The sequence below is a fragment of the Schistocerca americana genome, chromosome 6, assembly GCF_021461395.2.
Source record: "Schistocerca americana isolate TAMUIC-IGC-003095 chromosome 6, iqSchAmer2.1, whole genome shotgun sequence".
Classification (NCBI taxonomy): Eukaryota; Metazoa; Arthropoda; class Insecta; order Orthoptera; family Acrididae; genus Schistocerca; species Schistocerca americana.
In genome coordinates this window covers 477,415,704-477,432,521 of record NC_060124.1, presented here as the reverse complement: position 1 = coordinate 477,432,521, position 16,818 = coordinate 477,415,704, and the positions used below count along the sequence as shown (strand labels likewise).

Here is a 16,818-nt window from a genome sequence, read left to right as displayed (position 1 = left end):
CAAAACGACGAACCTGGGTGCACGAATGGCAAAACGTCATTTTTTCGGATGAATCCAGGTTCTGTTCACAGCATCATGAAGGTCGTATCCGTGTTTGGTGACATCGCGGTGAACGCAAATTGGAAGCGTGTATTCGTCATCGCCATACTGGCGTATCACCCGGCGTGATGGTATGGTGTGCCATTGGTTACACGTCTCGGTCACCTCTTGTTCTCATTGACGGCACTTTGAACAGTGGACGTTACATTTCAGATGTGTTACGACCCTTGGCTCTACCCTTCATTCGATCACTGCGAAACCCTACATTTCAGCAGGATAATGCACGATCGCACGTTGCAGGTCCTGTACGGGCCTTTCTGGATACAGAAAATGTTCGACTGCTGCCCTGGGCAGCACATTCTCCAGATCTCTCACCAACTGAAAACATCTGGTCAATGGTGGCCGAGCAACTGGTTCGTCACAATACGCCAGTCACTAGTCTTGATGAACTGTGGTATCGTGTTGAAGCTGCATGGGTAGCTGTACCTGTACACGCCATCCAAGTTTTGTTTGACTCAATGCCCAGGCGTATCAAGGCCGTTATTACGGCCAGAGGTGATTGTTCTGGGTACTGATTTATCTGGATCTATGCAACCAAATTGCGTGAAAATGTAATCTCATGTCAGTTCTAGTGTAATATATTTGTCCAAAGAATACCCGTTTATTATCTGCATTTCTTCTTGGTGTAGCAATTTTAATGGCCAGTAGTGTATTTTGTACTCGTGGAGTACTACGAGTGTACGAAGTTTGGAGTAAATCAACGTTCCAAACGTCGCGGCCTCCCCTTATAAGTTCCAGGGGACTGCTGGCCTCAGACGTAAGTCCCATAGTGCTTAGAGCCATTTGAACCAGTTGAAGTGCTTCTCTGCAGCGCCAGAGCCTTCAAATGGCGCGGCAGGGAACGCCACTACTGACTACTTCAGCAGTTGTTGCTGTGTGCGGCTTTGATGGTGCCGCTACTGCTACTGCTGCGCTGACGTCACGTGCCGGTTGTTCATATGCGGCGACACGCTGCTTGGCTGATCAACAGCGCCTCCCAGTGGCGGCGTGTGAAGGCTGCTTTTGAAAGCAATATTCTCTCAGCGGCGTCAATAGTCCGCCACAGAAGCGCGGTGGAGCAGCACGTCAAAAGGCGCCATTTAAGCCAATGCTTTTCAGTGGCTTCCCGTGAAGGGCGGCGGTAGTAGGAGGTACAGGTAGGTGATAAGCGTGCTAACTAGGGGACCGGTCACCATTTTATTCATATTCACAGCTTGTGTAGAGCACGACTGCGACTTATAAGTAAATAGGCAGGCGCGTCTCGCAGTCGTTTACGAGAAAATCGATTTTCAAAATTTTATGCTAATTTGTATATGTATTTTGCATCGTCGTTAATACGCAAGAATCTCGCAAACGACTTATTATGCGTTTAGTTTCAGGAGTGCGAGGTGCATAGCCAAGCATCCCTGTCTGCACTTCTTTGTTTTTTTCTTCCCACCTAATTATTATGACTGCGCACAATGTCATTATTGAATGACTCATTTATTGTTTTCATAACTTTATCCTGAAAAAGAAGAGAAAAAATTTTCACAGTGAGACTGAAAAAAATGATACATAACAACTTTCAATCAAATCAGTATAGCCATTTTATTTATATTGTTTCATCAACATGTATGTCCGCCCCGATAGCTGAGTGGTCAGCGTGACGGATTGCTGTCCTCCGGGCCCGGTTTCGATTCCCTGCTGGGTCGGGGAATTTTCTCCGCTCAGGGACTGGGTGTTGTAGTGTCCTTATCACCATTTCATCCCCATCCGGAGCGCAGGTCGCCAAATGTGGCGTCGAATGTACGAGGGTTATTCCAAAAGTAAGGTCCGATCGGTCGCGAAATGGAAACGACTATGAAAATCCGATAAAGCTTTGCACAGATGTGTTGGGTAGTGTCTCTAGTATAACCCCAGTTAGCATCACGTCGCTCTTCTCATTTCTGAGCTCGCAGTGAGTGCGTAAAGATGTCTAGAAAATAGTGTCTGCCGCCAAGTACGAGGGCCTGGTGAGAAATTTCGCCTGAAGCTATGCAGCCAACATGAAGATGCTCCTGCATCGTTTTCAAATGGAAATGTTAGATTACCCACAATACAGTCCGCAATTGTCTCCCCCTGAGTTTCATCTCTGGTCACATGAACCGCTGTCTTTGAAGACAACATTTTGACACAGACAACGAGGTGTAGGCCAGCGTGGAGAATTGGCGGAAAGCACTGGCGGCTGCCTTCTATGATGAGGCTATTGAAAAGTTGGTACAACGCTATGACAAAAGTCTAAGTCAGAACGGCGACTACGTAGAGAAGTAGCTGAAAGGTGTAGCTAATTGTTACAAGTAAAACATTTCTGATGTTCACTGTGGTTTCAATTTGGCAATCAATCGGACCTTACTTTTGGAATAACCCTCGTAATAAGACCTGCACCAAGGCGGCCGGACCTGCCCCGTACGGGGCCTCCCGGCCAATGACGCAAACGCTCATTTCAAAATGGTCCAAATGGCACTGAGCACTATGGGACTTAACATCTGAGGTCATCAGTCCCCTAGAACGTGGAACTACTTAAACCTAACTAACCTAAGGACATCACATACATCCATGCCCGAGGCATGGTCGCGCGGTTCCGGACTGAAGCGCCTAGAACCGCTCGGCCACACCGGCCGGCACGCTCATTTCCGTTTCCATAAACATGTGTAGGAAGTACAATGTGTAACATATGGAGCACTGTACGAATGAGGACGATATTGACCACAGAAACATGTAAATGAATAATTATTTTGACATACATCACTTGTAATGAACGTCGAATCTCTGCATGTGCATGGATTTTTCAACGTGTCTGTTGTAATACACTCTTGGGTTACTCTCTTACGTAGTTCTCCGTCATCACACAATTTTGCTGCGGACGACGGATATCTGTTGTCAGAATTACGAGGAGTACCGAAGCGAGATTCGATCAACGGAACTCGCGCTTACGAAACTAAGTGCTTACACAAAAAATAAATAAATAAATAGATAGATAAATAAAATAAAAAAAATAGTTCAAATGGCTCGAACCACTTAACATCTGACGTCATCAGTCCCTTAGACTTAGAACTACTTAAACCTAACTAATCTAAGGACATCACACACATCCATCCCCGAGGCAGGATTCGAACATGCGACCATAGCAGAAGCGCGGTTCCGGTCTGAAGCGCCTAGAACCGCTCGACCACAGTGGCCGGCGAAGTGCTTACTCCCTTTGCTGCAAAATCCTTAGTTGCCAGCGACCGTACGAAGTACGTAAGCAAGCGTAAAATGTTCAAACTCGATATTCTCGAAAACAATTGGGAGTTGCTTCTTGCTATATACATATATTCAAGTCGCGCCCTACACAGGCTGTCACTATGAAGCAGATCGGTGAGCGGAAGTTCGTACGATCCCGTTGTTAGATTTCACAAGTTGCTGAAGGAATGAAGAAGACGACATTGATGGGATGGGGGGCGGGGGGGGGGGGTCTGGAGGAGGACGTAACAAAGCTAAAGTAGAGGAATGGTCTCATTCGCCATCGAGACACGCTAAGAGGGAGCGGCGTTTTGTATGGTTGAATGCAACAACATGAAGTCCGTAGCGTGTGGCTGTTCTCTACGCTATCTGTAGAAGAACGTGGCATGTATTAGGATGAACCAAGGAGACAGCGCCGCTGTACTACTGCAGTTTCGCACTCACCTTGGCGCCGATTTGGTTTCCACATTGGCCCGCCTGGATGTGTACTATCTCCCTCATCTTCGTGTGTCAGAGTTCCCGTCTCACGAAAGAGTGGAATCAGTATACAACGTCTTTCGTCTTGTGGGAAGACACCGGACTGCAGGACGCGATTGAGGCTCAAGGACGCCCTCGACTGGGTTTATACCCAAGCCGCCACGGCGTGGACCCAGTGCTCATGCGCGCCGAAATGGCGTGCTACCATTGGTCGGTGTCCCGCAGAGTGGATCGGCTGTTCTCACCTGCGTAAGGGGAACGGAAGAGGCTACCCTTCCGTCATCATTCGAATTAGCGAGTCGGAAGCATGCAAAGACGGGCGCGAGGGAGTAGCTGATCGCCAGCGTGGGGGCACGCCAAATTAAGCCTCCAGCAACTGGAACTTCCTTGAGAAACAAAAGAAGAGCTCCCGCTATCACCGCCATTAACGAAGCTCGCCGAAGGGGAAGAAAGCGAGGAAGTGGCTACGTGCAGGCCGGAAGAACTGCTTGAGGAGTGCAATTAACAGTCACTTCCCTAGCTGGAACTGCTAATGCATTTGCACTGATATCAGGTCTCCGAGAAGGCTCAGAATGCGCTTCTACAGAATAAAAATCTGATGCGCCATATCGCTCGCTAGTACTTGAGTTTGAAAAGAGCTACAGGCATTGTCATCAACATCTCCAAAGCTGGACAACCGCTTTCAACTTGGAGACGGCAGGCAGAGATCTTTACAAGTTACCACTTAGTAATTCAAAAGATTTCCGAAGAGTGACAAAGGAAACGAGCTATAAAGGAAGAAATCAGTTGAAAATGGTACCATCAGTGTCTCATATGTAAACTAAAATCCATAACATCTACAAAGCCGTATTCAGTAGTATGACCACTTGTTTGCATGTGCTAAATTGAGATCGTTTCATAGAGCTTTTACAGTCAGCTTGTAAGACGTGTATATTTCTATTTTCTATTGTCAAACCACAATTTATGAAAGATGTTTGTATTTTATTAATAGGGTTAAGTTGGAATAATTAATATTTGTCATTTTGGAAATAATTGTGGAAGCTGGGAATGTGGGCACCAAAGTATTGTTGGCGGGAGATGTTGCACATTGATATAATTTTAAAAACGGCGGGATAGACCTCGTATGGATACATTGTAAGAAAAGAGCGGGAAAGACCGCGCATTGATACATCTTGTAATGGTATCATGGATTGTCTGCACCACAAAGGATTGTTGGCGGGAGAGACTGTACTTTAGCGTTCTTAGGAAGTCAGTGGTAAACGAGATGTGAAGCGAGTCGGTAGCAGGTCTGAAGCGAGAGGTTGAGAGGAGCGGTGTGCCTGCCAGCCACCAGCTATGATTTACAAGATATTATAAACGGATGTACAGAGACATCAGCTAACTGTTATCATAAGAGGAACTAATATTATTGAATTATTTTCTTTTGAGCAACTCAAGACTACTGAAGGTATGTTGGCGCAATGCTAGTTGTAAGATTATTGTAAAACGTAAGTCCCATTTGAACGTTTGTAAAATCATTTCATTACCAACAGTAAATATTTGAAGAATCGTTTTCAGGATATAATTAATTTTTGCCAGCAATATTGCATTACTGATTATAATCCATTCCAAAAACCATCAACGTAAAACTTTGCAAAATTTTATTGTTGTCAATAAAAAGTTTAACTATGAATTATGTAACTTCAATCAAATTAATTAAAGAATAACGTCAGCTTTGGTTAGTAAATACAGCCACTTGTTATGACAGCCCACCAGCAGCTAATAGAGTATAGTAAAACAGAGTAAGTATATTCATGTCGCAATTCGATGTAGCAGTCAGATGGCGATCCAGTAACAGTAAAAAAGGTAAGGAACAGTTTTGGGTTATTGCAGGCAACGACTGAGGGCCACTACGACGACACATTTTATGTTTCTCCGAAATAATCAGCAAATCACTTTTAATAAGCAGCATTTAAATTTGTATTCGAAGATTGCACTTATTATTATTGAGAAAGAGAATTAATTTCAAAGGGAAGATTTCATTGGTTATCATTAAGCAAGAGATACAAATCCTAACGGAAAGTTCAAAATGGCTCAAATGGCTCTGAGCACTGTGGGACTTAACTTCTGAGGTCATCAGTCCCCTAGTACTTAGAACTACTTAAACCTAACTAACCTAAGGACATCACACACACCCATGCCAGAGGCAGGATTCGAACCTACGACAGTAGCGGTCGCGCGGTTCGACTGTAGCGCCTAGAACCGCTCGGCCACCTCGGTCGGTCTAAGGGAAGGTTTCATAGGTTATTGTAGAGGGAAGGTAGCGTAAAAAAAGAGATATAGAGGAGGTGGGAATGTTTCAAGCTGATGGTTCCCAAGTTTGGTAATCACTGTAACACGATATTAAGGATGAAGAGGATGAACGGTTATTAGAGACAGTTGGTTTCTGCGCCTGGTTTCAACGCTTCTCGTACCATGCGTCCGTGGAAGTCTCTCAGCAGCGGCGAACCACACGCGCCTCGCTCTGCAGAGCGCAAAGGATGGCAGCACATTCAAATGAGTCTCGCCTACGTGCTCTGTGAACAAGCAGCGATAGGCTGCAGGTAGTATTGTTGTGTGTGCTTTGCAGCTGTTATCTGCGTCATTGTCTAGTTCTTGTGGGTGTCTAATTCTTGTGTGTGTAAGCTGAGAGTAGCGAGAACGCTTATTGTTGAAGAGAGAGCGTTGTTAGTGGAAGAGATTTTTCGTGCTGGAGGAAACTTTCCGAAGCATATGAAGCGGCAGTTTAGACTGCATTTTCATGCTTTTGAGGAGTCCACATCGTGGTACTCTACGTAACTCGCAAATTCCAAACAACAGTTCAGTTCACGATGCAGCACGAACTGATAGTTCACAATTCTTAGAGAACAGAATCTTGGTTGACTTTCGGACTTCATGCTACAGCGGATTGTGCGCTGATATGAAACTTCCTGGCAGATTAAAACTGTGTGCCGGACCGAGGCTCGAACTCAGGACCTTTGCCTCTCGAAGCCAAGTGCTCTACCAAGTGTAGAGTGAACATTTCACTCCAGAAACATCCCCCAGGCTGTGGCTAAGTCATGTCTCCGCAATATCCTTTCTTTCAGGAGTGCTAGTTCTGCAAGGATAGCAGGAGAGCTTCTGTAAAGTTTGGAAGGTAAGAGACGAGGTACTGGCAGAAGTAAAGCTGTGAGGACGGGGCGTGAGTCGTGCTTTGGTAGCTCAGATGGTAGAGCACTTACCCGCAAAAAGACAAAGGTCCCGAGTTCGAGTCTCGGTCCGGCACACAGTTTTAATCTGCCAGGATGTTTCATATCAGCGCACACTCCGCTGTAGAGTGGAAATTGCATTCTAGAAACATCACCAGGCTGTGGCTAAACCATGTCACCGCAATATCCTTTCTTTCAGGAGTGCTAGTTCTGCAGGGTTCGCAGGAGAGCTTCTGTAAAGTTTGGGAGGTAGTAGACGAGGTACTGGTAGAAGTAAAGCTGTGAGGAAGGGGCGTGAGACGTGCTTAGGTAGGTCAGTTGGTAGAACACGTGCCCGCAAAAGGCAAAGGTCCCGAGTTCGAGTCTCTTTCGGCACACAGTTTTAATCTGGCAGGAAGTTTCAGTCCAAAGACAATAGATGATCTTCTTTTGAGTAATGGGATTTCTGACTGGTTTGATGAGGTCTACCACGAATTCCTCTCTCATCTCAGAGTAGCACTTGCAACCTACGTCCTCAATTATTTGCTGGATGCATTTCAATCTCTGTCTTCCTCTATAGTTTTTGCCCTTGCACTCTCTAGTCCCATGGAAATCATTGCCTGGTCTCTTAACAGATGTCCTATCACTCTGTCCCTTCTCCTTGTCAGTGTTTTCTACATATTGGTTTCCTCTCCGATTCTGCGCAGAACCTCCTCATTCTTGCCCTCATCATTCCACCTAATTTTCAACATTCCTCTAGAGCACCACATGTCAAATACTTCGATTCTCTTCTGTTCTGGTTTTCCCACAGTCCATTATCACGACGATACAATGCTGTGCTCCAAATACAGGTTCCCAGAAATTTCTTCCTCGAATTAAGGTTTATGTCTGATACTAGTGGACTTCTCTTCTGCTAGTCCCCGTCTGCCTTTGATTTCCTCCTTGTTCCTCCCGTGAATAGTTATTTTGCTACCTAGGTAGTAGAATTCCTTAACTTCATCTACTTCGTGACCATCAATCCTAATATATTCTCGCTGTTCTCCTCATTTCTGCTACTTCTCATTACTTTCGTCTTTCTTCTATTCACTCCCAGTCCATATTCTGTACTCATTCGATTGTTCAATCCATTTAGCAGATCATAATTCTTCTTCACTTTCACACAGGATAGCAATGTCATCAGCGAATCGTACCATTGATATCCTTTCACCATGAATTTTAATTCCACTCCTGAACTTAAGACAACGATAATTGATTATCTGCATTCGATTACATGTAAAACATTGGTAAAGCAGTTCGCAAATAAATGTTAACATATTGAAGTGTACTTTCAAGAAAGAGGAAATCATTTCCAGGACCTACTGTGTACTGGTGGGTACAGTGTATTTAACTGTAATTAATATAATTAATTAATTTCATTGTTTTAGTTGTAATAATGTTGAATCCCATCTCCCAACATAACTGCAGCCACTAGCAGTGAATCCCGGCCCCTCCCTTATTACATGGACATGAATGCGTTGCCAGCCATGCACACGCTGCCAGCCGAGACAAGGGTAGGTCGCCGCTGCGGAGAAACTATGCGGACGCACGGTACTTCTACTGCCTTCGTCAATCTATCCACAAATTAATTTCATCTGCATTTCTCACACAGGAAAACAGTTTTTAATGTTCTACTCCATTATAATCCTTTAAATTGACTTCTTTTATGGCATTTAGTTCAGATAAGTACCTTCTTTTTCATTTTTGTAACACTAAAGCCGATATGCTACATTGTAACAGGTTATGTATTGATTTTGTTCTTCAGTAAAAAGACGCCATGCTATTTTTTGTATTTCCATTGTTGTAATCTTTAACTAGATCGAAGAATATTTGTAGCCTTTTAGGTATTCGTACTTCGTCTATGTTTCAATTTGATGTCTGTGACGATCAAGTAGTATCCGTACCTTTCAGAGTTATAACGTGTCAGTTATTAAGTGTGAGGTGCACTACCGTAATTCTGTCAAGGCAGAGCCCGTGTTTATGGCTGTGTTAAGTCAGACTATTATGGCAGTTTATAACGATATGTTTACGTAATGTGTATACATAAACATACAATTGTAAATGTCCCCGTCTGTAGTCGCTAAAATGATAAGGCAATCACATAATGCTATGAGTTATACGAGAGTGAGTCAAATTAAAACATTAAATATTATTTATTGTGCAGAAGTGGCACAAAGCTGTATCACTTTTCAACATAATCTCCCCCATGGTCAATGAAAGTCCTCCAGCGCTTACAAACTGCATAAATTACTTTACAAAAAATTTCTTTTGGTAGTCCACGGAACCACTCATGCACCGCGAGGCGTACCTCTTTATCAGAACGGAACTTCTTTCTTCCCATTGTGTCTTTGAGTGGTCCAGACATATGGAAATCACTTGGGACAAGATCTGCTGAGTATGGATCATGAAGAAGACATTCAAAATGAGGTCTGTGACTGTTTCCACTGTTGTACGGGCAGTGTGCGGCCTTCCATTGTCATGCTGCAAAAGGACACCTGCTGACAGCAATCCACGTCGCTTTGATTTGATTGCTGGCCGCAGATGATTTTTTAGAAGATCTGTGTATGATGCACTGGTGACAGTGGTCCCTCTAGTCATGTAATGCTCCAAAATTACGCCTTTTTCGTCCCAGAAGAGACTCGGGATAACCTTCCCTGGTGATGGTTTTGTTCGAAACATTTTGGTTTTGGTGATGAGGATGGCGCCATTCCTTGCTCGCTCTCTTTGTTTCTAGTTGGTGGAAGTGAACCCAGGTTTCGTCCCCAGTAACGATTCTTGCAAGGAAGCCATCACCTTCTCGTTCAAAGCGCCGAAGAAGTTCTTCACAACCATCAACACGTCGTTCTCTCATCTCAGGAGTCAGCTGCCGTGGCACTCATCTTGTAGACACTTTGTGAAACTGGAGGACATCACGCACAATGTGGTATGCTGACCCATGACTAATCTGTAAACATGCGGCAATGTCATTCAGTGTCACTCGGCGGTTTTCCTTCACTGTGGCTTCAACGGCTGCAATGTTCTGTGGAGTCACAACTCGTTGTGCCTGACTTGGACGAGGAGCATCTTCCACTGAAGTCGCACAATTGGCAAACTTTCTACTCCATTCGTAGACTTGCTACTGTGACAAACATGCATCACCGTACTGAACCTTCATTCGTCGATGAATTTCAATAACTTTCACACGTTCACTACGCAAAGACCGAATAACAGAACACTGTTCTTCCCTGGTGGAAGTCGCAAGTGGGGCGGCCATCTTTCTACTCATACTGCGACGCTGTGTGTGCATCTGCACTATGCTGCCACCTACAGGCCATTCTGCACGCTGTTTGTAGCACGCTTACCAACTTACAGGATACCGGCGCGAAATTTCGATTTGTTATGACAAATTTAAGGTTTTCATTCGACTCACCCTCGTATATATTATAAATTTGGTTGCTTCCTTTTTGACGAAAATATTATTGGTTCCATTGGTGTACGCTGTGCAGAAGAATTTTCCCAACAGTGCCCAAACACATCACAGAAGAAAACACTCCTAAAACAAGCAAAAAAGAAAAAAACACGTAAAAGACTATGTCTGACACGCCTGAAGATGCAGCCGCTTCTTCATAGTAGCCTCGCGAAACAAGGCAGAAATTTACTTTAGATACCCCACCGATGCAGTCGAGTGTTGCGTCTCAACGAAACTGGGGCTGAAATAATGATGAACACCTGAAGCAACGTTCAGCTGCAGACTCCTCCACGAGCACTGCCAATGAAGGGACTGTGGAAACTGGAACTAAAACCCGTGTCATAACATCTGCTCCAAACAACTGTACTGCTTAATATCGCAAGACACTGCTTTGGTTAATAGCGTTTCAAAGCTGACAGAGCTCCTTCAGCAGCAAAGGAATGCTGCAATGATGTCAGCTATGCAAGCAGCCACCGGACCCCAGCCACAACACTAATTAGCAGAGAGTAGCAGCAGGGAACGCCCGTAACGGTCACACTCAAGCTGGCGAAGTTCGCCAGTTCCTTCAAGACAACGTTATTGCTAGATGTCTGCCGTCTGAAACTGGAAGGGTCAGAGTACATGTCAGTAAGACATTTACCTTGGTCCTGGGCCACAATTCAAGTTGCTGGTGCTAGTCAGCGCTGCAGTAAATTAAAAATGCAAAACGGCGGTGTCGGGAAATTTAGAAAACCATAAGAAGGCGGTGTGGACGGGAACTCAAAAATAAAAGACGGCACAACTTCCCTCAAATATGTCCTTCTGCTGTCAATCAGAGTGTAATATTGAAATGAAATGGTCACTTAGAACGTAGATTTGAAATTATGTAAGACTCATTGAAAATGCGAAATTGTGCCAGGGTCAAAGAGATGTAGTATTTCCGAAAAACGTACGTAGGCTTCACTTAAATTGCGATCATGTTGAAAGATATTTGCGAAAATTTCGTCATGTTCAAAGATAGTTGGCTCCGAACAGCGAAAATCGGCGCAATCACACACCACACACTCACACTCACACTCACACACACACACACACACACACACACACACACACAGACACAGCTGAGAAACGTATTCTGCACCCAAGTACTGTTGGAAGATTGGAGTGACACACTTTCTGTGACTCATTTTGCTTACTGCCCCACAACTTGGCTCAGCTGCAGGGTGACTCGTGATAGGACACATTTCTCACTCAGCCACTAACGCTGTTGTCGCAGATTCTGCTCCTGCAGAGACGGAAGCCAAGACAAACAAAATTCTCTCTTTTACGAAGTAACCCAAGAATATTATGTGTTATACCGCATCCGAGGTAGCCCCTGAGGGCCGGCAACCCATATTACACCATAGAGGACGAGGTTGTCTATGCCAAAGGCGTACCAAAAGCACCATGGTAAACACCGGCTATTTAGATACAAGATAATGGAAACAGACATTCCGAGCACTACTTCCTGTAGGGGGAGCTCGAGCCACGGCCTGCAGGAAGTATCACTACGCTAAAACCTGATTGGCTGGAGACAGCTATTTAGGGGCTAGAACCAGGCCCGAAGTTCAGTTCACGCCGCATGCCGACCTCGTGTACTGCGACCGTTGAAGATTACGTCTTCGTCACTGAATTGGACTGTTACTGGTGTGAGAGTGTGTTACTACGAACCTTTGTGGAAAATTGGAAGTGAACTTTTGTTTGCCTCAATTAGGAGACTCTTACTGGCATCGTTATTGTTACCTTTCGTTTGCTGTTCAGTCATCAACCTTGTGAACTTACATCAATAAAAGTCGTGTTTGTGAAAAATTGCGCATTTTCAGTCACAACATTATGTGTTAGCAAAACCCTGATATTTCATGAAAGCTTCAGTTCCTTTTTTCCGTATGGTTATGTGGATTTATACCTGATTTTTTAGAGTACTGTGTTGCACAAACCTCCTGATTAGTCTTGCAGCGGAGAAGATACTGAGTTGGTTTTCTGAACTGCTCGAATTTTGAATATCTCGACAGGTCAGTTGGAGGAGCAGATTTTCCCCAAAATGGTCTCGTGTTTCCTAATTATGACAAAATCGCCGGCTTTGACTTCAAATTTTCGTGAAGCAATAATCTTGATCTTATTTTACTCAGTGGACAAAAGATTGTTATCTTTTATACCAACAGGTCTCACATTACGAACTTCAGCATGCTGGAATAACCGTGGATCAGTAACTGCTGTTAATCAGTACAGGGAAAAAACAAGTCCAGATTGCAAATTTGACTTTTTTATTCACTCGATGACTAGTTTCGGACTGAGACCCAGTTTCAAGTCATCGTAACATAGTCAAAAATAGTATTTAAGAAGATGTGAAAACCATGACCCTCTCTTTTACAAAGTAATCCAAGAATAGTATGTTCTGTCAACATAGTGGTATTTCATGAAAGCCTTACTTCCTTTTTTCTGTGATTTTTCAGCTATGTGTGTGGATGGATACCTGATTTTTTTGGAGTTGTGTGCTGTACAACCATGGTTTTCACATCTTCGGAAATATCGTTCTTGACTATGTTAGAATTATTTGAAAATGAGTCTCGGCCCGAAACTAGCTCATCGAGTGAATAGAAAAAGTAAAAATTGCTACTTTGGACTGGTTTTTCACTGTACTGAAGCCTCATGTCAACTGTTCTACGTTCCGTGTAATGCACCAACTTGCTAGATTTTGTACATATCTCATTCGAAAGAATCTTGTGCAGTGAAACGTTCAAACATCTTCCATTTAAGACTCCTAATGTCTCGTTACACAACTGAAACTTTCAAGATTGAAACTGATGAGTATTCACTAATCTTAATGAATATTGTAATATTTCTTATCTAAATTTGATTGTAAATTGTTTGGAATCCTGTTATTTTTTCAGCAAATTTTTCTAAGGACGTGTTCAATCTCAGTACCAGTTCGCGTCTTTAGAATAGTGACCCAATGCATGTATGGAGTCACATCAATTACTATTTGAATATGTTTATAAGCTGAATTGTATTTGGAAATTCAATTAGGTCCAATAAATCGGCTTGATAAGGACTTCAGTCCCTGTCATAATAACCACTGTCCTCGGAAAAACTTTCCATGTTCATTATTTTAGCTTTTATACTGCTTACAGTCAAATCATCAATAAAAGCAAGATCTCATCGGAATGATGCATCAGGAATAAAATAGTACTATATACATGTTAAGGAGGAAGATGGGAAAAATTTATTATAAAAAGTGATATTTCTTTAATCGTTCAACAACATGATCCATTCCGCTTGTTGCCTTCGAAAAACAATACATTTCTGTTATTGATCAACGACAACATCCAATGTGCTCATTGGCGACGAATCAGAAATCTTCTACGTGGCAGTCCCGCCACCAAACTTCACATTTAATTCAGGAGTAACTACTTAACATTTGTCAACACATTTTTTCGATCGAAGTGCAGGACTGAGAGGCACACTTTGCTTCAGTATTTAGCATGTCATTTTCTGGCAACAAGTCTTAGATTCATTCAGTCTCATCAAATCCTACACGAAGACACGCGCAACTCAGCCGGAATAATTACACATATATCATTCTGGGACGTCTCCAGTGGCACTCCACTTTATCAATCCCCTCGTTGGTGGTTATTTTCCATTAAACACTTTGCTGAAGTAGTATCCAACTGATCGTGGGGTGTCCTCCACTGTAGAACGAAGCCAGCCAAAGCAACTAAACTACTGCATGCACCATCCAACATATAACATGCAAGCTCCACCACAACAAATTGAATTTATTTGGTGCTGAATCCTTGACAAACAGAGAGTACAGCGTACATGGTTCTGGAAAAAAAAAGAAAACATAAAAATGCGCACTCTCACGATAGTAGAAAATAAAAATTAATTCTAAGCAAGCGAGAAAAAGTCTCGAGTAAGACGTCTGCCTCCTGCAATGTGCATACAACCAGAATCATGAACTCACGACTTACATAGGATGTTATGAGTGTAAGTGAAGCTACAGTGATCATCGGTGTCTCCAGCGTGTTAAGGCGCGTGTCCACTAGCAAGTAAACTTCCGCAAGTCGCTTGCAGAAGCTACTGCTGCAAGTTCTTTGCATGTGGAAACACCAGCAGCAAGTTGATTTCAGTAAGTTTCGTCAACTTGGAGAAGTAGCTTCCCCAACCTAGTGTAAACGGATCTCCGTAGCTTGCTGCAATTACTTGCTGGACTTGCCACTTGCGGGAAGTTTTTTCGGAACTTGCAGGAGTGTATGCAGTACGAAATGTCAAAAAAAAATGGCTCTGAGCACTATGGGACTTAACTGCTGTGGTCATCTGTCCCCTATGACTTAGAACTACTTAAACCTAACTAACCTAAGGACATCACACACATCCATGCCTGAGGCTGGATTCGAACCTGCGACCGTATCGGTCACGCGGTTCCAGACTGTAGCGTCTAGAACCGCACGGCCACTCCGGCCGGCATGAAATGTCAGTCTTGAAGTTCATATGGGCGAGAGAAAAAACACAATGGCTTATTCAGCGAGTGGAGTGTTTTCCCGTGTTGTGGGACACACAACACATGGACTTCAAAATTGTTTAAAAAAGCGAGACCCATTGGAAATTATTGCCTCACAATTCGACACTACAGAGCCACAAATACGGAAAAAATCCACAATTTGCATACGCAGTATAATCAAGAACTAAATAAATCGAAAAAAGAAAAAGTGGACAAGGTTCAGACGACTTATATAAAAGTGAATGGGAATTCTTTAAGTCCATGAAATTTATGTTCCGTTCCTACACACCAAAAGAAACCGAAGATAATATGGTAAGTGAAATAAGTTTAATATTCTACATATAGTGTTTATTCCTTTTATTACAGATGTATTTATGTTTACACTCTCATCAGAAATCAATTGAAATTTAAAGGCGTCTGTATTACCAGGCTACTTCCCCTTCTGGTGAAACAAAGTAGTTTTGTGAATTCAGTTCTGACTTCCGCGGCCATCTGTGCGCAATTATGTATGTTTATTGGTTCCAGCGGTATATTTTTTCTGTCCATATGCCTTTACACCATTCTCCTTGCGTCTGTAAATCCTGAGAATCAAATGTGCCAGGTGGGGCATAAACGGAAGCTGCAGTCACTAACAAATTCCTGTTCGGAAACCAAATTATTATATCAAGGTGTTTGGAGCGATCTATCGAATTCAACATTCCATGTCCATGTACTAATTTCTGATGCAACACATTACATTAAATTCAAGTGACAGAGTCCTAGGGTGAGGCTCCGGAAGATGTACGTAATGATATTCTCTCTTCCTTGGACACTCGTGTTTGTGGCAATTCTAGTAAATTTTAGGACCACAATTTTCGACCTGATGTCTGTATTATATGAGGTAACACATTGGGTGCCTTCTCTGAAGCGATTCAGAACATGTTCAAAGCGAGTGTTTAAAATAATGTTCCTGCAACCCTCTGCGAACCCAATTACTATAGTTAATGGGATACAGAAACCGAAACGTCTGTCACCAGCAATTAATTCCTTTAGTTCATTTGTGGTTCCCCACTCAGGACTCTGAAATCTGATTACATCAGTTGGCTTAAAAGATGTTTACCCTTTCATCAGCATTGCAACTTCCTCATTGTACATATGATAAATAATTTGGCTATTCGAACGATACTGAATTTAAGAAAACAAATTAACTGACCAATTTTTATTAGAGTTACCAGCTTCCTGCTGCCTGATTCGTATTCAAGTCTGCCTTCACTCTACAGACGACTCTTGGATCGAAATAGGTAGGAGTTTTCATTTTGTTTCACAGTCGGTATGGATTCGCGAGCGGACACTGGTTGGCCAAATGGTTTACGCTTATTATACTAGAAGCGAGTAACAGTCTCGTCAACGAAAATTTTCTGTCACATTCAGTAAGTAATTCATCATCATCGTCGTCATAATCATCTTTTTCTTCACTCATTACAATGCTGAATGAGAGGTCGCAGAGAATGATATTGGTATTTAAAGCACAGCGCAACTCCTCACATGCCACCGATAAAAAAATGTCTGTCACACAATTTCGTCCGGCGAGTAAATCCGGCAGAAAAAGGACGTTAAACTGTGGCAGTCTGGTAACACTGTAACCACATGTACGGTAACTAGCTCTGTCTACACATTACGCTTGTTTTGAACAGTTGGTGTAGTGGAAAGAGTTTTGGGGTGGCATGCGGGAGGTCGAGGGTTCGATCCTTGGTACGAACATTTTTTTCATTTGGTAAATGTAGTCCAGCCAGCATCTTAATCGTAAACAGCGATTGCAGCGGGTCCTCTGGAAAACATTTGCACTTAAATACGTG

The 16,818-nt window shown here is 43.2% G+C and overlaps 1 protein-coding gene across 1 annotated transcript in view; it reads right to left on the bottom strand.

The window, feature by feature from the left end:
* The window catches only part of LOC124619215 (tubulin beta-1 chain-like), a 96,896-nt gene extending 93,077 nt beyond the window's left edge, over window positions 1-3,819 (bottom strand). Inside the window, exon 1 of the mRNA XM_047145435.1 lies at window positions 3,763-3,819. Coding sequence (XP_047001391.1) covers window positions 3,763-3,819 — 57 coding nt within the window. The remainder of the gene's footprint in view (window positions 1-3,762) is intronic.
* Between the last annotated feature and the right edge of the window lie 12,999 nt (window positions 3,820-16,818).